General features: G+C 37.7%; 3 protein-coding genes across 4 annotated transcripts; 1 reads left to right on the top strand and 2 right to left on the bottom strand.

Annotated features, from left to right (window-relative positions):
• Positions 1-1,774: 1,774 nt before the first annotated feature.
• On the bottom strand, positions 1,775-6,361 carry LOC116291204 (neuropeptide FF receptor 2). Of its 2 annotated transcripts, none has more exons than XM_031698344.2 (3): positions 6,120-6,361; positions 4,612-4,659; positions 1,775-4,177 (listed from the first exon to the last, which is right to left on the bottom strand). In XM_031698344.2, the coding sequence occupies exon 3, from the start codon at positions 4,166-4,168 to the stop codon at positions 3,152-3,154; it is 1,017 nt and encodes a 338-aa protein (XP_031554204.2). In that variant the 5' UTR covers positions 4,169-4,177; positions 4,612-4,659; positions 6,120-6,361; the 3' UTR covers positions 1,775-3,151. The 2 variants fall into 2 exon arrangements, with proteins under 2 accessions (XP_031554204.2, XP_031554201.2); XM_031698341.2 differs by having other exon boundaries at positions 4,612-4,651; positions 6,120-6,138.
• A 4,721-nt stretch (positions 6,362-11,082) lies between these two features.
• LOC116291201 (tachykinin-like peptides receptor 86C) lies at positions 11,083-12,461 on the top strand. Its single transcript, XM_031698338.2, has one exon. The coding sequence runs from the start codon at positions 11,393-11,395 to the stop codon at positions 12,353-12,355; it is 963 nt and encodes a 320-aa protein (XP_031554198.2). The 5' UTR covers positions 11,083-11,392; the 3' UTR covers positions 12,356-12,461.
• An 861-nt stretch (positions 12,462-13,322) lies between these two features.
• On the bottom strand, positions 13,323-23,257 carry LOC116291164 (uncharacterized). The gene is made up of 8 exons (XM_089031688.1): positions 22,982-23,257; positions 21,778-21,876; positions 21,543-21,591; positions 21,044-21,228; positions 17,201-17,557; positions 15,166-15,249; positions 14,482-14,530; positions 13,323-13,880 (listed from the first exon to the last, which is right to left on the bottom strand). Exons 1-8 carry the CDS (start codon positions 23,213-23,215, stop codon positions 13,690-13,692), a joined length of 1,248 nt encoding a protein of 415 aa, XP_088887814.1. The 5' UTR covers positions 23,216-23,257; the 3' UTR covers positions 13,323-13,689.
• Positions 23,258-23,260: the final 3 nt, after the last annotated feature.

Here is a 23,260-nt window from a genome sequence, read left to right as displayed (position 1 = left end):
GCTTAAAAAATGAACCATCTATGACAATTTTTGAACTTTCTTCTTAATGTATCACTCTTTTTCGTTCATTGGACTGGATTTCAAGCTTATTGGGAAAGGGACGAATTTTTGGCGAGGGAAAATAGGAGGCCTGTTTTTACATATGCTAATTAGTTGCCTCAAAAGAAAAAAAGATTTAACTATGGGCAAGTTCTCCGATTAAAATAATATTTATGCTGCAAGTTGAGGAAGAATAAACCTTTTCAAAACTTTAAAGATTGATTTGGGGAAATTAATTCTGACTGTATAGAAACCTGTTGAATTTGGTTGAAATACATGCGAAAATCACGCTTCTCCAATCAACGCAGGACTAAGGATTTTCGTAAAGATTGCCATGAAATTTACCCTGAAAACTAGGAAATTAATGTTTGTGCCGTTGTTTGAAAGTTCAATGTGGTTTGGTAAATTTAAGCTCCATTGGAAAGGTTTTGGGATTGTCGGTACTAAGCAAAAAACGCGATCTTTGGTGATTGCGTGACCGAGGTTCCACTTTACGTTTAAAAGTTTGATTACTGTAAAATTAACGCTAAAAATTACGATAGAAACGTTCTTTAAATAGCTTTATAATCTTATTTTTCCCAAATAAGATTTGGGTCGATGAAAAAGCCGAAAGAAAAACCGTAGCTTATCGCGATGTTTAGAAGTTAGAAATGTTTCCTGGTTAAATGTGACATTGATTCACTGCCATGTTTAATTTGTTTGGTCAATGATTCCTTCATTTAACTCGAGTAGGATATTTACATAGTTTTTCCATCTATCAAAATGTTTGTGTACTAAATTTACAACTAGAAATGTTCTTTAAGTCAGTCCATGAAGCAAAGCCAAATTAGAGCTCAATTTTGTGACAAAGGCACCCGGCCTTGGGCTGGTCCCACTGGCCCGTTTATTTCGATTTCATTTGACCAGTTTTTTCAAAATTTGAAAGGTCAATGTATGGATTTTTTCGTCAATATAAAGATTTCTAAGATGTCGAGTTCAAATAGCAATAAAATTCCTTGTATTATTTATTTAAATTAAGAATCTTGACACCTGCAATCTGCTTGCTTGTTTTGTTACCCGGAAACATCTCCCCATATATCTTTCTTGGCTATATTCGGTATTACTTTGCGAATTCACTTACTCTTCTCTGTACCAACTTCAATTTTGCCAACGAGTAACGCCGTATGAAAATCTGTATGAAAATCTCTTACAAGTTTGTTTTTAAACATCATGGTTTTAGTATGTACGACAACCAAACTCAACAACATTTGCAATCAGTCGCTCTAAAAATCATTGACCTTTGGGTCAAGTAATCATTAGGCGGCGTAATTTATGCATATATAAACTAACTGTTGAAACCGCTTTTTTATCGACCCAAAACTTATTCGACTACTGAACAAGATTATAAAGCTATTTAAAGAACGCGGTTTCTATCGTATTTTTTAGCGTGAATTTTACAGTAATCAAACTTCTAAACGTAAAGTGGAACTTCGGTCACGCAATCACCAAAGATCGCGTTTTTTGCTTAGTACCGACAATCCCAAAACCTTTCCAATGGAGCTTAAATTTACCAAACCACATTGAACTTTCAAACAACGGCACAAACATTAATTTCCTAGTTTTCAGGGTAAATTTCATGGCAATCTTTACGAAAATCCTTAGTCCTGCGTTGATTGGAGAAGCGTGATTTTCGCATGTATTTCAACCAAATTCAACAGGTTTCTATACAGTCAGAATTAATTTCCCCAAATCAATCTTTAAAGTTTTGAAAAGGTTTATTCTTCCTCAACTTGCAGCATAAATATTATTTTAATCGGAGAACTTGCCCATAGTTAAATCTTTTTTTCTTTTGAGGCAACTAATTAGCATATGTAAAAACAGGCCTCCTATTTTCCCTCGCCAAAAATTCGTCCCTTTCCCAATAAGCTTGAAATCCAGTCCAATGAACGAAAAAGAGTGATACATTAAGAAGAAAGTTCAAAAATTGTCATAGATGGTTCATTTTTTAAGCGCGCTCTGTTCAAAGTTTGTCCATTTTCACTCCTCTTGAGCGTCTCTTGCTTGGGTTTCGGTCGAACCTCTTCTGTGGCCGTTTTCTCGAAAATAAAATAATATTTTCGAAAACCAACTACCCAGGGATTCATATCTAATAATGGCCTATCTAACTTTAAAAGAAGAGCGAATTTGATTTTTTGACCCTTGCCACGAATTCTTGAATTTGTTCGATTCTTGTGGACATTGCCTCTTAAATGATTTATATGTGTTTTATTAGTACATTTTGTGTCCCTTGGGAATAAAGAGTGGCCCAAATATCATTATTTTGACTGCTTTTCTACGTAGTTTAAAGTTGATGAAAAAATTGGCTAACAGTTAGAAAAACTATATACTACCTAGTCAGCGATAGTCATCTCTTTGGCAATAATGTTAATCTGTGGTCAGCGGCATCTAAATTTTTGCAATATTAATCTATATTTAGTTTTTGTATGCAATTATTAACGACCACATTATGAGTTTTTCTTTGAACACTCACTGGTTAGCGGTACTCATCACCGTGGCAACCTTCGTGCTTCCACAAAAAGCTCATGTGTGTTCGTCCAGCGGTAGCTGTTCCCATGTCAACTGTGTTTGTCTATGTACAGTTTAAGCTCAGTATCTATAGAATATTTAGCAATTATTCGCCGAAGGCGAATAATTGTTTTAGCATAAACCAACTTGTGTACAGAGTAACTTATTTTTATATACAATAATTCAATAAAAACAAACAAACAGAAACTTTTAGTTTGCGTGACAAATTCACGCAAAACGTTTTGCAAAACTTTTAGGCCATACTTCGTTGCCTTTTTAGTATTGATAGGAATGGCATTTACTTTCATTTTTTCATTTTTTCCTCATTGGAAATTGTAGCAAAACGATTGCCGGCAGATGCCATTTTGTTGCCGACTCAATATTCCGAGATTCAGAGGTGAATATCGTACAATATTCACTTCCAATTAACCAATGAGCGCGCGCGTTTTTAGGAAGTACACAAGTTGGTATATGCTAATTGACGATATATTCTTCGTACTTCATGATCAGCGGTAGAAAGGTTGTCTCTATGGTAACAAGGTTACTAGATATTGAATGAGAGTTCCCTTTACACGTTTTGGTCAGCGAGTTTACTTTCCTCATCAAGGTGACTTTTCGGGGTGGTGTGGGTGCTTGCTGCTGTCGTACTCACGTCAACCTGGTTCTTTCGGTACTTCCTACAACACACCAGGTCCTTCAAATGGCGCCGAAATTTGCTGCTCTGGAAGGTATAGATGAAGGGGTTTATAGTAGAATTGCATGTGACTATGACTATGCTGCAGATATACGTCACGTCTCCGTAGGTGTACCCGGGGTGGTAGTAGTTGAGGGCGTAAATGGTGAGATTCGGTAACCAACTCAGACCGTATATGATGCTGACGGTAACGACCATCTTGGTAACTCTCTTCCTTGACCTAAGAACAGCTAACTGGGTGCCTTGGAGTTCATGAGGCGACTTCTTGAACCACAAAGTGTAGACCACTTTACTGTACAGAACGAACATCATGGATATTGGTACAACCCCAGCGACAATGAACCACACCGAGCTGTAAGCCTTAGCCAGCCAGTCGGGCTGTTTTGGCCACACTTCCATGCAGAAATTATTATTCTTGTCATAGAATATCGTCAGGAACAACGGTAGGTTAAGAACGACAGCGAATATCCAGCATGCAACAACAATTTGTTTGACTTTTTGGACGGTGAGTTTTAGCTTCTGCGAGTAAGGATGCATGACAGCGAAGTATCTCTCAAAAGCGATGGCGACGAGAGAGAACACAGAGCCTGCGCCCCCCGTCCAGGTAAAGTTCCCTCCGGTCAATAGCTTACACACTATTGTACCTGGAAGCCCGTCAGGGTGGGTGAAGAAGTGGCTAAAGATGAACCTCGGAGCAATAAAGGTTGCAACCATGATGTCGGCTATAGCCAGGTTGACGAGTAGGAAGTTCATTGGTGTACGCATGGATTTGTTGGAGAGGATTACGAAGATAACAAGGGTGTTACCGATCAGATCCAGGGTCACGAGGACAGAAAATGTAAAAGTGATGCCTATCTGGGCACCTCTGTTACTGGAGTAGAGGCCAGACATTTTGCCAATCTATAAAAGAAAAGAAGCAATATTAAAGAAGTAGAAAACGCGCGCGCGTGTAGAGTGCAGTCATAAATAAAGCACGCGGGGTTTGGCAGAAGACGAGAGAAGTGTTAGGAGAGGGTAGAGGAGTACTTCTGGACACTTCTCGAGTGTTCTGCCAATCCCCAAGTGCTTTATGACTGCACACCGCACAGCAAGCAAGTTTTTTATTTCTTTTATAAAATACAAATTACAATGACCGTTATTTTAGATTTTTTTACTTAATGTTAATACGACTGGAGGTATACTTAATTCACCAGCTGTGACCGGAAGTACAGAAGATTAGTTCGTAAAACTGTACGCTTACTTTTTTCTTCTGATTTTTTCCCCCTTTCCATCCTATTCCATCTTATCCAATCCATTTTCCCCAAATATTTATGCGCAACTATACTAATTCTTACCTTGACAACTGAGAGAAGCCAAGCTGCTACAATGAAAGATCTGACATCCTGACAAATAGAACGAAAAGTTACAATAAAAGTGCTGTTATGTGTTTGGCTCAGAGGCAAACCCTTTGAGTGCTATTGCAAGGTATTTAATTATTTGATTGGTTAAGCCATTTTAGAGTACGTCAAGGTACTGTAATGTTATTGGTTCAAAAAAAGGAACCCATGTGGGTGTTCAGGTGTTTAGCATGACTCAAAGCGCAAGCCATTTGAGAGTCAAAATACTGTTATGTGATTGGTTCAGAGTCATTTGAGTGACATATTTTATACTTTCACCCTACGAAGTCTATTAATCACAACCCAAAGACACATAACGTTTTAAATAAACACCTTCGTGATAAACGAGTTGAGTGGTTATTGGTTTTCTCCAATCTCAAGCAGATGTCAAAGGAAACTCAAGCAATGAAGTTTTTAAATTATCAATCGTTTTTTAAGTAAATAAACAAAGTTTTCCCATCACTTAACTACAAGTCACCAATAATTCTCACTCTCAGCATCAATTCATAACAGAAAATTATGGAAAAGTGACCAATATATTGTTTATAATTTTGATTTAAACCCGTTACGCAAACTAGGACATCCTTGAGGACTGCCATACAATAGAAAAAATAATTCATCAATAAATATGGCGCGCTCTCAAAATCATTTACAGAATTCCCTACAGCTCTTACTACTCCACAGGCGAGTCTTTAGACACTGTCCCACTAGTCGTGTCTCCCATTGATTGTTTTATATGTTCCATATGGCTCCGTTGATCTATTCTATTTAGTATATACTTTCTCATTGAATTATTTTGAACCCAGCATGGTTCTCTCTTTTCACTTAACAAGGGTAGCTCTTTCGCGTACAGTGTCCATAGGTAATACAGACACCGAGCCGCCATTCCCTCCTTAATACTTTCCTTGTTTGGGTACTTGACGCTTTGAGTAACTGCATTGAGTTAGCGATGTAATAAATAGTTGGAGATGTATAGAGATTGAACAAAGAAAATGCATTCCTCAAAAATGTTCGAACTATCGTTGTAAAATGACCGATAGCGTCCTACATTTTCCTGTAAACGGCACTGAAATGGTGAAGCCACTTGCTTCATGAATAAATCAAAAGATAAAAGAAAGAAAGAAAGAAAGAAAATGAACGAAAAAAGAATGAAATGAAGGAAGGAAACAAGCAAACGAACAAAACGAAAGAACGACAGAAAAGCAGCGACAAGAAATAAAAGAAAGAACAGAGAGAGTAGGAAAGATTAGAAGAAAAAGAAGAAGAAGAAGAAGAAGAAGAAGAAGAAGAAGAAGAAGAGGGAGAAAAAGAAGAAGAAGAAAAAGAAGAAGAAAGAAAAAAAAAAAAAAAGAAAAGAAAGAAAGAAAGAAAAGAAAAGAAAAAATTAAAAAAATAAAATAAAAAAATAAAAAAAACCAGTGAAAATAAGGAAAAATAAAAGTCAAAATAATGAAACGCTTTCTTACCGTTTTTAACTGAGATGACGAGTTTAAGGGCTGGCGGTCTTCGTCTTGATACTATCTTGTCGGCCTAGCTTGCTCACTTGGTTGTACCTTGAATCAGATGTTGAACCAGTATACAATCCGTGGACTCGCAATTAGATTCTGTTTGATTTGCGCGCGTGACATAAGCAAACTTTTCCATAACCATCAATACAGCTGTACAATTAAAATATTTGCTGTTCAATATCTACTATATTTGATCAGTGAATAAAGATAAACTTAGCAAATAAATCGCATGAATATATACGGATATCAAAGATATATTTTTTCGAAATATCTTGATGGAAGAATATGAAGCTTCATGTATTCAAGGTCTGAAAAGCAATTCATATACTAGAGGCGGAGAGTATTGTTTGTTAAGCTTGGCATCTTTCGTTCGAATTAAAATTAAAAGTAAATAGACAGTTGTTTTACCGTATAAAATTACTCCTCTTGTTTGCTGTGTGCTGCAGTGTTCGTGTTATTTTATTGAGCAGAAGGAAGCAATCTGGTAAAAACTTAGCAGGCTAGCTTGTTTCAGGAACGTTCATTTGGTGTGCCAAATGGGGATCGAGGGGGGGTAGGTGAGGATGAGAATGTAGAATGAGGACCCGTAATATTTTCCCTGTATTTCTTCTCCTCCATCCATCCATCCTTTTCCACTGACAAACTTAGATCCTCCGAGCCCCGTATCTCTTCCCCGTTGCATAATCAATGAACGTTCCTCTACTTTACACGATGGTCACTTACTTCACGTACCTTAACTTTTATTTCAGCTTCTTCTTTATCGTCGTCTTTATCCCATACCTCACCACTTAACTGCAATACACTATGTAGTTTTACTGTTACTATTAATAATCTCACAAGCACACAAAAATATAGTAAAAAAATATTGATAAAGAAATATTGATATTTTGTGGTAATATGCTTCCTCACTTTACTGCAATACACCGAGTAGTTTTACTGTTACAATATCAATAATCTCACGAGCCTACGCATAAAATACAGTAAAAAATATTGATAAATCCGGAATATTGACATTTGTGTAAGAGAAGTTGTAATTAACGTCTACAATCAGTAACTCAAACTTTTCGTAGGGCCACAAATTTTGAATGAACTATTATATTAGCTCCCATTTCCATTATCATCTGCAGCCACGAAGTTGATTTGCATATCATTTATAATAAAGTTTTGAAAGAAAAGTAATTTTTTTGAACCAAAGAAGTAGATATTTATATCCATCCTATGACCACAAATAACAGAATATTTAACTTCGTTGCAAAGAAACAGATCCAAAAAACGTTTTTAGAAGTTGTTAAGCCTCCACTAGTTACTCATTTATTTACTGATTTCTTATTTTTTCTTTCCTTGTTTTCTTTTGTTTACCTTTTCTTCTTCTTTCCTTTGGTATTTTATTTCTTCACTTTTATTCCTTCTGTTGAATTTAGTCTGAGTAATATCCGATATTGCTAAAAATCCACCCCGGGGGGGGGGGGGGGGGGGGTACTACCACCCCAACTTGGGTAGGGGTGTGCCGCCAGGACCTCAAAACCCTGACCCTATCTAAAATTAATCTAAAATTTTGATTTTACATACCCTACCCCAGACTAAAACTAAGAATTATACACCCTATCCCAGACTAAAAGACGGAAAATACGGTTTTACAATCAATTGCAATCAATATTTACTAACATGTTCATTGTTTTTGGTCGGCAGAAAGCGTAGCCTATTCGCCAGACAAAAACGACCAAATCGTTAACCTTATCCCAGACTAAAATGACAACCTATCCCAGACAAAATGTCAAAAAATGATACCCTACCCCAGACCCAAAAGCCTGAAAAACCATACCCTATAGGGCGGCACATACCCGTATAGCAAATATAGGGGAGTACTCCCCCGGAAAATCCAACCGTGGTGAAATATGACAAGCTTCTCTCTCCATGATAATAATTATATTAGAAATTGTTAGAAAACATCGAGTATACAATGTTGACATTGTAGACTTGCTAGTTACAAATAGTAAGTCTTATTACATTCTTATGACTAAAAACACAAACCCAGCCGTAAGCACCATAGCTTCCTACGTTGCGTGACAGACCATAGTTAAAGAAGGACCGTGTACAAACACCAAGGCCTTGATGGCCAAGATGTTTGAAGACGTTTTTGACAAAACGAATAACATAAAAACCACAAACAATAAAAATAATATAAACCTAAGTGCAAGAACGTTCTCATGTAAAAATTAATAATGACAATGACATAATTATGAACACCTTACGTCACACCATTACAAAATTATGAAGACATAATGTCACATATTACATAATTATACGCACATTACGTCGCATATTACATAATTATACGCACATTACGTCACATATTACATAATTATACGCACATATTACATAATTATACGCACATTACGTCGCATATTACATAATCATACGCACATTACGTCGCATATTACATAATTATAAACAAAAGTAGCAATATGATTGGCTGATATTTCCGCCGATGTTATTCAAAATTATGTAACGATGTTATTAAAAATTTGAAAATAGCTCAAAATACTTCGCACAAACATGCATAATTATGTCAGTGATACAAACATATCATGATTAGCACTTTGCCATCAGCAGAAATAGCAAACTAAGAACTCCATAATAATATATTATTAAGCGCTTCCAAAGGATATGTGAACCTCTATAATGAAGAACGTACGATAATGGACAGTTGTCAGCGGATATGCAGAGAGAAACAATATCTTCATATTCAAAAGCCACTCTCTAGTTCTGGCCAGCGGTTTCCAGCATGGCCCGCTGACCAGAAAAGCTTGAAGGCTCTTGGAACATGAGAGGCGTGAAGGAAGGCTTTCTCTCCTTTACATCTAATCTTTCTAGACTGCATAGCGGCACACATTTACATTAAGGCCCCGTTCCACACGTATCCGGATATTTATGAAAACGAATTTTTTCATGCGTGTGGACGGAAGGCCTTCGCAAAGAAAAATGCGTACTGCTACCTCTAAATCAGCGTATCCACGTGTTTAAAAATTCTCTTATTGATGAAGCCCGAGCGTATACGTTTGCTGCAGGTTTTACTGATCTCGTTTAGAGTCAGAATTTGAGAATTTTGTGTCTTTTCAATCCTGCTCCACCGTCACCTGCAGGAAGTTTATTCGAAAACAAATAAACAATGAAACTTGGATATCAAAATTTGAAAACATGTCAAAGAGTTGGCACACAAAATTTTCTAAGGCAAATGGTGCTAAGCAAACATCACGACTAAGAAAATCACACAAAAATCAATATTAGCCATGCTAGTTAATTGCCCTCTTTCGCTATGACGTCACATCAAAACAATCTATTGTTTAAACGCAAAGGATCATGGTCGTCGGAGGGGGTCAAATCAGCGCAAATTCACCTAAAATTGTTCTAAAACCCGTATCAATCCACTGAAGAGAAGTAGAATAGCCAGCAAACGCTCAGAATATTTTTTAGTACATATTAGCACATATTTTATCTGAAAACCAGGCCATTTTAGATTAAACTGTTTCGCTAGGAGCAAATTTTGTTGAATTTTCCTTTGGATTTGACGATTCTATCCCCCACATAAACAAGCAGTGACGTCATAGTGAAATAGGGCAATTAAACGATCCAAGCAGCTTGAAAATTTGGAAATGTTTCGACAGTCTAAAATATCTTCAAAGTTGTCTTAATCGATAAACAAAACTATTAAGATCTGTGAAAATTACTGTAAAGTTATTTTCTGCAACACAGAACAATAGTATTCACAATTTATAACAACAAAATATTGTTCAAGTTCTTTAGATTTTACTATACTTGTGCATGATCAACTTCTCTTGTGTTCATCAGTTTAAGAAATTACTTCCGTTTCTGTAATAACATTCTTGATTTCACATTTCACATTAAATTTAGTGTCCACCTATAGTAGAAAATAATTCTACTAATAAATTTGCAAGCGGTTTTGTAAAGATTGCTGAACAGGGAAAGGTCTCGCCACGTTAATTCCTCGCCCTGTCCCGAGGTCGGAAGTTGGGTGTTTCTCAATTTATTATAGTGCATATTTACGATCTACTAAAACACTTTTCATATGGAACGATTTGCAGTATCACTGACACGGTTTCCTATCATGGCATTTGTGTGGTTTATTCAATACACATGTATTATTTTAAAAATTGCTGTAAAGAAAATACAGCAAAATTATGCAGTATTTTACTGTAACCATAACTTCGTGTTGTTATTGGATGAATGACACAAATACAATGTTACTTTTACTTTTGTTTACATCACCAATTTTCAATTCATAACTTGTGTACATCAAAATTAAAAAATTGAAAAAATTGAAACCAAAATAAACTTTTTCATTTATTCTTTTTGATAGAATATATCAATTGAATTGCTTGCATAACCCACCAACATTGACCTACCGATTAATTAGATTTTTAATCTATTTTTTTCAAGCAGTTTTTCTTAATTTACTTTCGAAGCAATATAGCCGGAATACACACCGACACTTTTATTTGAAATTGTCACTTTTGTTTAAAAACTTATATCTCTTATTACAAGTTTCGTGTAGATTGTTTGGGGTTGGTCATAGAATTTGCATTAAAATAGTAAGTTCTAAATAAAGATAAACAGTTTCGAAAGAAAGATTGGCTGATTTTCGAAAAGAAATATGGGAAAATATCGGATTGCCGGACGCTTAGTTATTCTAAGACCGTGTCCGGCTGCCGGACGTTTTTAGTCATTTCGTTTAAAATTTGCACTGAAGTTGAAAATTACGCTATAAAGGTTCATAATCATAGCTGCCATAAGCGATAATAACATTGTTTAAGCAGTTGATTTAGTTGGTTTAGATTCTATAAGTAAACTTTATTCAGTTCAAACGAATAATATCAAACATCGTCTGTTGATTGTTCTCCGGCTGACACTTTTAATTGTTGAAGCGAGGTAATATCAAAAGCCGCTCCGTTGGGTATTTTCCAGGCTGCATACAAAGTGTGACGCTGTTTCGCTTTCTAGTTTCAATTTTGGGATTGCCACAAACAAGCGAGTTGTGTTTAAGTTTACTTCTCCAAGCAAATCGCCCGAGAAAATTCAACACAGACTGTTCAATTTAGCCATGTTGTCTTCCTCTGCAAGTACGGCCTTTGACTATAGTTTTCTCTGTCCTATTGGTAGTGAACTTGGTTGGAAATTCTCTTGTTTGCTATGTGGTTCTTGGGCATCGTGCCATGCGTACACCAATGAACTATCTCCTGGTGAATCTCGCCGTAGCGGATATGTTTGTGGCTACATTCTTCGCTCCACAGTACATCTTTCGCCGCGCGTTTCATCACCCAGCTGGGAAAACCGGAGACTTTTTATGTAAGTTTCTTACGGGCGGATTTCTCACATGGGTCGGAGGAGCAGCCTCTGCGTTCACTCTAGTCTCTATTGCTTTCGAGCGGTACTATGCTATAGTTCACTCGCGTCTTGAGAGGAGACAGATAACGATTAACAAAGTCAAAGGGTTGATACTTGCTTGCTGGTTCTACGCGTTCACGGTCGAGTTATCCCCCGTGATTGTCATGAAGTATAACCATACAATCGATGCATGCTATGAAGACTGGCCAAGCATTACATTCCCAAAGGTCTACACCATGATCACCTTCTTTCTAGATTTCGCTTTACCGAGTCTCATAATGGCTTACCTACACGCACAGACTATCAGAGTCCTAAGAATCGAAACTAGAAACATGGCCAAAACAGGAGATACGCAGTTTGCTACCTTAAAGGCCAAGAAACGAATCACCATCATGGTTGTCGTGGTAACGGTCATCTACAGTGTTTGCTGGTTGCCGGATGTGACGTCGTATCTACTGGCGTATTACGTCACTGGTTTTCAGTATGGTTCTTTACTGTATCATACGTCTACTGTGTTCGTGTGCGTCAACTCATGTGTGAATCCTTTCGTGTATAGCATTCAGAATAAGCGGTTTAGGAGACATTTGAAGGAGCTGTTCTTGTACGGTAGGCGTAATAATCTAGTGTGGGATATATCGCAAAATACAGCTGGGACAGAATCGACGATAAATAGAAGGGAAAGACCGCAGCAAGATGACATCAGATGTAGAAAAAATAACGGTGTAGGGATCACGTGCACGAGTAGCCCAGGACAGGAGCCGGAGCTACTTGGACAGATTGGTGTACAGTGATAGTAGGTTACGAGCGAGAAAACCAAACAACTATACACTCAGGTACTTAACGATAACTAATTTAAACAAAAACATAGTGACTTAAAGCAAACAAGTAAAGAAGTAAACGAGGCAAACGAAGGAAACGAAGCAGACAAGCAGGCAAGCAGGCAAGCAGGCAAGCAGGCAAGCAGGCAAGCAGGCAAGCAGGCAAGCAGGCAAGCAGGCAAGCAGGCAAGCAGGCAAGCAGGCAAGCAGGCAAGCAGGCAAGCAGGCAAGCAGGCAAGCAGACAAGCAGACAAGCAGACAAGCAGACAAACAGACAAGCAAACAAGCAGACAAGCAGACAAGCAGACAAGCAGACAAGCAGACAAGCAAACAAGCAGACAAGCAGACAAGCAGAAAAGCAAACAAGCAAACAAGCAGACAAGCAAACAAACAGACAAGCAGACAAGCAAACAAGCAGACAAGCAGACAAGCAGACAAGCAGACAAGCAGAAAAGCAAACAAGCAAACAAGCAGACAAGCAAAAAAGCACACAAGCAAACAAGCAAACAAGCACACAAGCAGACAAGCAGACAAGCAGACAAGCAGACAAGCAGACAAGCAGACAAGCAGACAAGCAGACAAGCAGACAAGCAGACAAGCAGACAAGCAGACAAGCAGACAAGCAGACAAGCAGACAAGCAGACAAGCAAACAAGCAAACAAGCAGACAAGCAAACAAGCAAACAAGCAAACAAGCAAACAAGCAGACAAACAAACAAGCAAACAAGAAGACAAGCAGACAAGCAGACAAGCAAACAAGCAAACAAGCAGACAAGCAAACAAGCAAACAAACAAGCAAGCAAGCATACAAACAAGCAAACAAACAAACAAGCAAACAAACAAGCAGACAAGCAAACAAACAAACAAACAAACAAACAAGCAAACAAGCAGACTAGCAAACAAGCAGAAAAGCAGACAAACAAGCAGACAAACAAGCAAACTAGTTTTAGTTTTTCTTATTCATTTCATTATAGATCTTTCTTAGTGTTAATAACTAATACAGTAACGATAAAAAACCCCAAGAAGTCTACTGAACAAACTAAACCAAATATTACCCGTCAAACATGGTGTGTCTGTAATCCAAAGAAACCCCTCTCAGATTAAATTAGTTTTTAAAAGAAAAATCATCCAATAACCATTAAGCTATTCAACGAACCAATCAGAATGCAACTAAAAAAGGCGGGAAAACTACCCCACGATACTTTTCGAAGATTAAATATAGGTTTTAAGAGTTAACTACCTAAAATTTTACCGAAAAAGTTTTGCCCTTGAAATGTTTGAGATTGAGGCTTGAAAGTCTGTTAACGTTTACTTATTTTGAGTTTTAAACATGTTCGCAGCCACGAGCGTCAAGGAGTCGTCATCCAGGAATCGATTCAAATCAAAGTTACATCTTGCAGAAATGATGGCCATGTCTGCGAGAGGAATGGTCTGCGAGAAGGCATAGATGAAGAATCGGTGTACAGTAGAACGTTGTGGAAGGTACGGCGGAAAGTAAACTAGAAATATTAAGAATGAATATTTGGGAAATGAACGTATGTCACATCAGAGTTAGCAAATGATTTCTAGAAACGCGTTACGCACTTTTTCAACACTAGGGTTGGAATATTATTATATATGTATATGTTATATATATATTATAATTGTTATTTTCGAATATATTAGAATTTTTTTTCCATAGTGTAGGATTTTAAAAGTAAATAGTTTAAAAACTTGAAAACTGTGCATAGTTTTTAGGAAGTAGAATATTATATATGTTATTTCATGTCAGTATTAAATTTTATGCTTTATATTAAGAATTTTATGAATTTTACGATTAATCTTGTATACGTACTTTTAAAGGCAAATAGTTAAGCTATAGTCTTTTGATATAACTAAATAAAGTTTGTATCTATTCCTTCCTTCATTCCTTTCTCCTTTCTTCCCTTCCATCCTTCCTTCCTTCCTTCCTTCCTTCCTTCCTTCCTTCCTTCCTTCCCGCCACAGTAAAAACGGAACGAATTGACGATCGATCCATTGAAAAATCCGATTGGCTTAGCGGATTTCATGACAATCTACATAACAATAAATAACCACTTACATATAACAGATAAAAAATACCTGAAAACACATCTTTGTCTGAATCATCTCCTACTGCCAGTTTCTTTCCCTAAAAAAAAGCATTGAAATATAAGCTTGTACACGGACGTACCCGGCACGACATGGAAATGGCTTCCCATAAGAATAGTTATCGTATGAGTGTCAGGGAAACTCATACAGTACTGACTTACAGTACAACACGTACACGGTACGACATGGAAATGGCTTCCCATAAGAATAGTTATCGTATGGAGTGTCAGGGAAATCGGTACTGACTTACAGTACAACACGCACACGGTACGACATGGAAATGGCTTCCCATAAGAATAGTTATCGTATGAGTGTCAGGGAAACATACAGTACTGACTTACAGTACGACACGTACACGGTACGACATGAAAATGGCTTCCCATAAGAATAGTTATCGTATGGAGTGTCAGGGAAACTGGCATGACTTACAGTACAACACGTACACGGTACGACATGGAAATGGCTTCCCATAAGAATAGTTATCGTATCAGGGAGAAACATGCGGTACTGACTTACGGCACCGCACAGCATACCGTAATACAGCTAAAATTCATCCAATCACATCAATCGTACGATACGGTACGGTTGTTACGAATTCGCCATATCTTTTCCCGCTCATACGAACGCGGAACACCGCGCGCGCGCTTTGATAAATTTATTTTTCTACTAATTTACCGGTACATTGCTGATCATGTAGTGAAGTTTGGTTTTGCAGCCTGGTTCGTCAGCGTCCACAATAATTATTATGTATAGCTTGTCCTGGAGAAAGAAAAAAACAGTGTTATAAACAAGTCTCTGTTCTATAGGGAACCCTGTGGATCGCGTGGGAATGAGACCAAGGAATCCCCAACGATGAGGAGACCCAATCCTAAAAAACATAAGGTATTCATCTAGCGGCCTTCAAAATGATTTTCAAACCAACACTGCCCTTCCCTCCCTCCCAAAGGAGACACATGTCCCTTTATCTTAGATGAGAATTACCCCATGTGAAGATATAAACACCACATAATCACAGAATGGTTCATGTTTGCTTTTCTAATATATTTGTATAAACACTGCAAATCGCTACTAATAAAATAATCAATAAACTGACTGTGCTAGTAAGTAACAGCGCCACCTAAAAAACATCCTAACATGATCACTACGTGTCTGCCATAGCTATAAAACCAACAAAAACTCAACTCAATCCATGGAATCTCAGCTTTGGAGCCCGTGAGCAATATAATCGAGGGTATTTTCTCCGGGGGGTTCTCGCAGGTCTCCTTCCCTCAAAAAACCTTACACGCTTTATTTCAACTCTATCTGTGAGCAAGCCGTGCCCAGACATATCACGAGACCGAGTTTTTAGTGTGGTATACTTTACCTATTAAGTTTCCGTTGCTCGGATACTAATTCTGTTTAAGAAAAAATCTCGTCTGAAAAAACTCAACATTTATATTAAAGTTCTGCCTCGGTTAAAACTGAAACACGGTTAAAAGAACGACACACAGAGGACAGCCCTTTTACCTTAAACTAGATGATGAGCATGTAACGGATAGAGCATTATCAGAATGATTTTTTGATTGTCCTTCAGTCACACCGTCATCTATAGCTAGCGAACTTGGAAACACTACGAACATGCTGAAGTTTCTAAGCTTTTTTAAATTCTACGGCCATCATCATCTATAATAGCCGATCCGATTTGGTGTGTGATTCGTGCGGGTCACCAGATAGGGCATTACTGAAGCAAGAACGAAAACACTTGCAGAGTTGAAAATAAATTCAGTATCTTGGAGACCAAACTTCTTCAAAAAAAACTTCAGACTAAGAACTATCGACCGCCCTTTTAAGATTATAGTTAAACTGTGGTTCAGGAAATCAGTGAAAACCACATATTCAGTTGAAAACACTTGCAGAGTTGAAAAATAAATTCAGTATCTTGGAGACCAAACTTCTTCAAAAAAAACTTCAGACTAAGAACTATCGACCGCCCTTTTAAGATTATAGTTTTAATGTGGTTCAGGAAATCAGTGAAAACCACATATTCAGTTGAAAACACTTGCAGAGTTGGAAAATAAAGTAACTTTGCCCAAACTTCTTCAAAAAACTTTAGTCTACTGAGACTATGAACGAACTTTCAAAATTATAGTTATAATGGTTCAGGAAATCAGTGAAAAGCACGTAGTTGAAAACACTTGCAGAGTTGGAAAATAAAGCTACTTTAAAGACCAAATTTTTTCCCGATAATTTTTGAAGATGGATTTTTTATTCTTTATAGTTCCCCAGCATTAGGGTCACAGGCTATAGTTTATATAAGACTGAGGCCTTGTTAGCGATATTTTTATATATAACTGTATTATCTCCACGAAACACTTGATAGTGGAGGGCTTGTATACACCATCCCTAATAAACCCCAAACGAAATTACCGCGAGGCACAACTAGGGATGTGAAAAGTGAACTGATAACCCATTACAAATCAAGCCGAAGGTGGGGGCTGGGCTGGGTTGTTTCAGGGTTCGATCTGTGAGTTAGTGTGCCCTAACTTTGATCAAGCCAGAGGTTGTTTCAGGGTTCGATCTGTGAGTTAGCCGTGCCCTGACTTAGATCAACCCAGAGGTTGTTTCAAGGTTGGATCAGTGATTTAAACCGTTCCCTGACTTTGATCAGCCCAGAGGTTGTTTCAGGGTATAAATAGACAAAAATTGAAGGGCTTTTTGGGAAGTATCTTACCTCGGCTGCTTTTCTGTAACGGAACGACGGGTTGTCACCAACGGAGTTCAGCATTTGGTAACTCATCTCACCGCTACAAGTAACTCCACTGCCTCCAATAAATACCTCAAGACGATCAACATCTTGACAGACTTTTTCCTTCAGGTAGCGGTCTTCTAACATATGTTTACGGGATGCAACATAGTGAATCGTAGCTTGAATCAGTAACAAAGACAGAACGAAACCCTTCATGTTACCCGGGGTATGATGTAGGGTGAAAAACTCCAACTCTGCTTGACTTCTTGGTCTGTCTAATTGTGGACTGTGTGAGCCGTGTGGAAAGCTTTTAGTGGGCTCAGTATTGCAAGGGAGGATTAGTCAATTACACCTCGTGGCATGTGCCTGTACACTTTGCATGTTTCTATAGTAACGTCGTGTCAGTTTTATGTATTAATAAATTGAATTCTGTTCGGTGAGAGTATTTTGATGTTGTGATTTTGTTTTTGTTTGATACTGAATCTGATGCAGCATAGTGAATCAAAGGCTTGTGGTTCGTATGAGAGAAAGAAATAATGAAAAATAAGGTGAAAAACGGAGTTAACTAAGAGGAAAAACACCTACAAAAAACACCCACACCAAACTACACAACACCACACTACACCACACCATATCACACCACACCACACCACACCACATCACACTACACCACACCACACTACACCCACACCATACTACACAACAGCACAGCACAGCACACCCCACCACACACATACACCACACCACCACCACATCACACCGCATCCCACTTCACCACACTACACCACACCACACCCACATACATCAACATCACACCGCATCCCACTTCACCACACTACACCACACCACACCACACCCCCATCATACCACACCACACTACACCACACCACACCACACCACATCACACTACACCACATCACATCACATCACACCACACCACACCACACCACGCCACGCCACGCCACACCACCACCACCACATCACATCACATCACATCACATCACACCACACCACACCACACTACACTACCCCACATCACATCACATCACATCACATCACATCACATCACATCACACCGCACTACACCACACCACACCACACCATTTCACTTCATGCAACCAATCAACAACTTCGTCCCTTTACACTCCCATCCACTCTATTCTATTCCGCTATCTTCTGTTCTGTCATTCTCAGAACCTAAACCATCCCTTTGCCTTACGTAAAAAAACGCCAGGCCATGTTTGATATCTTGAATTGAAATTGCAAGAGGCTTTAGCAGTAACGTAGGTACTTCATGTAGGCTACAAACGGCGTTCTTACCTGAACTGAACTGAACTGTTCTTTATTTATACACGGGATTCCTTCAAATTATCACATTTGTTTTACAAGGGAGCCGTGATTTAAAAATGATAGTTCAGTGTAGAATTAAAATGATCTAGAATATAGTATAAATAGAAATGTATATATATATATATATATAGCTATTGTATAAATAATAAAATACATACAGAAAAAATTATAGACCATTGACAGACAGGTCAATATTTTTTAGTTTGGATTTAAAGTCGTTAATAGATTTGGCTTCTCTGAGATTTTTAGGTAAAAAGTTCCATAGTTTAGCACCTCTATAGTTAAAACTGCGCTTTAGAAATTCAGTTTTGGGGTGAGGTAGGCATAGTTTTGAAGTACATGCCTTTTGGCAATACTGAACATGTTGGTAAAAATGTTAGTTAGTTCATGTCCTACTCTATCGACAACGTTATAATCAAATAAACAGCACTATATCTACTTATTCTTGTCAGGTTAATGCAATTCTGGACATTTTATTCCGGAAAGCTTCGGTTTCGTGCTAGAAGTTGCATAATGCAGTCGATAATGCAAATGATAACTAAACAATCACGGCTAATTACTTTCGGATATTAGTTGGGCATATAATGAATGTAGCTGAGACAAATTTTCTTTGAATGTAAAAATGAAATACAACAACGATCGTTCCATCTGTACCCTAGGTTACCTTACGTCTTGAATAAACACTATAATATCCATTTAATGACTGGTTGTAAGCGATGTGTCTGTTCCCCTGGACGACTGCTGAAACCGGCTATTGGATAGAGTAGAGCCTCATATCACACTCATCGAAGAAAGTAGCATTGTAATCATGGCAACGAATTGGGGTTTTCAAAGACTTCGAGTTTTACCAGAAAAACTCAATCTGTTTTTCCTCCGACAGCGCCGTTACGCAGGCTACACTTATACTCATTTACCGATAACTATATACTTATATCCTTATATCTTTATACGTATATATCTCTATTTCAAAAAAGGTTGTCATCGCCAAAGGCGATAGGCGATAGGTAATTGTCACATAAACATTGTATTGATGAATTTACGAAGAACATTAAATCAGTCTCAACACTAAGGTCCATGTTCTTGAAGAGAATAAGAAGTAGAAACACAAGTCATTCCAGCTATTCTTGGATCTTGGAATGACCTATCCCCTATCGCTTTTCACCTATCGCCTATTGCCTTTGGCAATAACAACCTTTTTTGAAATAGGTATATCCCTTACCGGCTTCGATTTTGGCAGACGGTAGTGGGGAACTGGGAAGAAAGGGCGGTAAATCATTCCCTTGAATATTAATTCTTTCTTACACAACGGTTGAATGATCACCTAATGCTTATTTATGACAAAAAACCAAATTGAGATTGTAATTTGAAATTGAAATTTGGGTTTTAAAAAAGCTTGTGGGAAAGTTAAAACGCTAAAAAAACAGTCCGAATTTCCCCTTTTCCCACACTTCAAAATTTTAAGCTAACTTTTGAACTAAACAGAAGCTACCAAAAGAGATTTGTCCTTAATATTTATTCTATATTATTTTCTATAGAATGAAAGCTAATAAAATCTAAAATTCAGAATTTTTTTTTTTTTTTTTTTTTGCTTTGCCTTTTTTTGCTGTCCCTCCGATTTCAGATTTCCGACCGACGTTTTTTGAAATAGGTGTATTACTTGTCACTATCCTTACGTATGGGTTGAGTAGGATCTGCTATCGTTACCATGGATACCAGTTACAATTTCAAGCAAAAAACAGCACTCACCACTTTCCATGCTGCAGTCCACTGATCAAACGCAAAACCTTTCGATTTAGACCGAGTGTCATGTTTTCCCATTTCAGACCACTTGCCATTCTCTTAAGTATAAGATTCTTTTGAGTTGTATCCATACTCATGTGTCTTCTCATGTGCAACTGTTAAACAAAAAGGTGATACTGTAGGGAATGACATGTGATCTGAAATGGGCAAGCATTATTACCTAGCTAAACAGTGAACTTATGTATGTATAACTTATGTGCTGTTAAAGGGTTTTCATTCCCTGGGCATTAATGCTAGTCGTATTGCCCTGCCCTGCCCTCCCACACACCTCCCCAACCCCTACCCTAGCCTACCCTCCCAAACATCCTCCTCTCACCAATGTTGAGTTCTCACTGGAGGTAAGTGGTTAAAGCCCCTGCATGCCCAACACAGGAGTAGAGTGTGTGCAACTGGAACAGCAAAATGAAAGTTCACTCTCACAATTAAAGGCTTTTACAGGAAAATATTTTATTTTTCTTAACATATACTCTTTCCTTACATCATTTCTGAGCCAATATAGGTCGGCACACGTCTACAGTGGTGGTAATGGCGGGGGATGGGGGGGATAGGAGGAAGCCATCATTTCTTTTACCTTATTACATAAGGTTTATACTATTTTCAAGATACGTTTTACTATCAAGATATTATTTTATTGAACTGCCAACAAAATTTCACTGCCAAACCAGGGGAACCAATTTATTTTCTTTCTGTTTCAAACATGTTTGATCCCTCAGCTGTTAGACCATTAGCGTGAACAAAGGTATCAATGTCGAAGCTCTTCCTCTCTTGGAAAGAAATCCCCTCTAGTTGTTTACTTTGCTTGAGAGCCAGGGTAATGTATCGGTGAAAGCCAGAACCTTTGGGAGGGCCAGGGGGATTGTATTCTATCAAAGAAAAATTTCTAAATTAATCCGCTGAAAGTAGAAAACCTGTGCCAAAATCATTTCTGAAATACATTTTTTGAAAGACATTCCCTTTTGCTATGGCAGTTGTGTCAAACCTTGCACATAAAAAACTGCACAATGTTATACCCACTTCGCTTGGAACAGGTGAGAGAGGAAAGAGAAATAAAGGAGAGGGGAAAAATGGGAGTGAAAGGGAAAATAAATGGGAATGAAAGGGAGGTTGTGATTGAAAAACCTAATATATTTCTGATAGCAATTAATATGGCCTAATATGTTACACTAATTCTACTTACCCATCACTATAGCATTTCCAGGGATATTGCCGTCTTTGAGGTCTTTTCCCTATTAAATGCAATGAAATTGATCCTTAGTGATTAAATTTGAGCCATACAATATGCCAAAATACTATGCTTTACAATGATGTGATCCCAGAAAAGTAAAAAAAACGTAAAACATGGATAAGTGGAAATGTGGTATGAAGTGTACTGCATTATTATTGTTACAAGAGGTTATAGTTTTGTGTCATACCTCAACATTGACAGCCATAAAATGCAGCCAGCTTCTGAACTTAGGATTAGCATTTGATGGTGCATCTGGGTCAATCATTGTCAGGACATACATACTATCCTGTAACAAAACAAATCACTGTGTTTTTCACCTATTTTCATTTATGTGATTTTCAGGGCCATTTACATAGTTGCAGTTTCAAAATAACACTTTCAGTTTGACCCTGTTGAGTGTGCTGCTTGCAGTGTCAAATTCCCTGCTAGCAGAGCCTATTTTCCTTTTGTTTTGGTGGAGTGAGAAAAATAGACTCTGCCGATGTAGGGCGTTATGCTTGTCATGCCTGTCATGATTTTGACAGCCGCTCTCATCAAACAACGTTTGGCACCACGTTGTGTTACATTTGCTAATGCGCACTACATGTACCTGGTTAAAAACTGGTTTTAAAACTGGTTTCGTTAGTCCACAATCGGAAAGGCTCTACATCAGCAGAGTCTCCCTCTTCCCTGCCTAAAAAAGGGAGAGAAAGGGGAGAGACTCTGCTAGCAGGGAAAGTGTTCAATAGCAATAACAAGTTTTTCAAATAAAACTGTGACCATTTAATGATTGCAGCCTCAACTAGCACACACAGAATTGTCATAACAACAAAGTAGTTTTTGATGGGTGCCTCTCTTCTTATTTCAAGAGTCAATCAGATGAAAATTTGAAATCTTTTTTTCGTTGTGCAATACATAAATGAATTGGAATATCAATAATGGAATATGGAAACTTAATAACTATTTTCAGTAGTACAAAAGCTATCATAAACCAAGAAAGTGCTCACACCTTCCTGCATAAACTAAGGCGACCAAAACAATAGCAATATTTAACAAATTTATACCACTATTTTTTAAAAATATTGTCATAAATATTTCATTAAAAAATCAGTTTTCCGTTTACCATTGTTCTCTATCCCAATTCTAAATACAGATAAAACAAACACTCAAAAAAAGAAAAAAAAAAAAAAAAAAAAAGAATTCAAGAGAAAAGAAAAAAATCAGACGTAGACGCCATTTAGAATTTTACATACGCAAGGTTTATAACGTTACGCTTCGTTTTCTATGGTTGAGCGATTGTCTCCTCAATGGAAATTACTTCAAAAAGGAATTAAAAAAACCTCTTATTCCTAGTAGGCAGTGTATAATTTCTACGACTTTTCTTGTTTTAGAAAATAAAAATCCCTTCTTACCTCGTCAGCTGCTGAAAAACTAAATTCTGGTTGCTCTGGATTCCCAACCTTACTCAACGGATATTTGTCTCCACATTTGATGTCAGTCCCGCTAATCCTCACAGAAACTCTCAGTTGTTTACTACAACTCTCCTCTATCAAACTTCCACCACTCATAGTGAATAAGTCTAAAAAGTGGCTGGAAAGTAGGAGAAAAATAAGCTCTTTGCTCGACGTTTTCGTGCAAAACAACATCGTGACTTGCACGAGCGAACCATGAACTGAACAGTCGATACGTCT

This window comes from Actinia tenebrosa, unplaced genomic scaffold (genome assembly GCF_029948245.1).
Source record: "Actinia tenebrosa isolate PJP-AT-01 unplaced genomic scaffold, QUT_ActTen_1.0 PGA_scaffold17__23_contigs__length_9995812, whole genome shotgun sequence".
Taxonomy (NCBI): domain Eukaryota; kingdom Metazoa; phylum Cnidaria; class Anthozoa; order Actiniaria; family Actiniidae; genus Actinia; species Actinia tenebrosa.
Note: the sequence above shows the minus strand (reverse complement) of the source record. Positions and strands in the feature narration are given on the sequence as shown.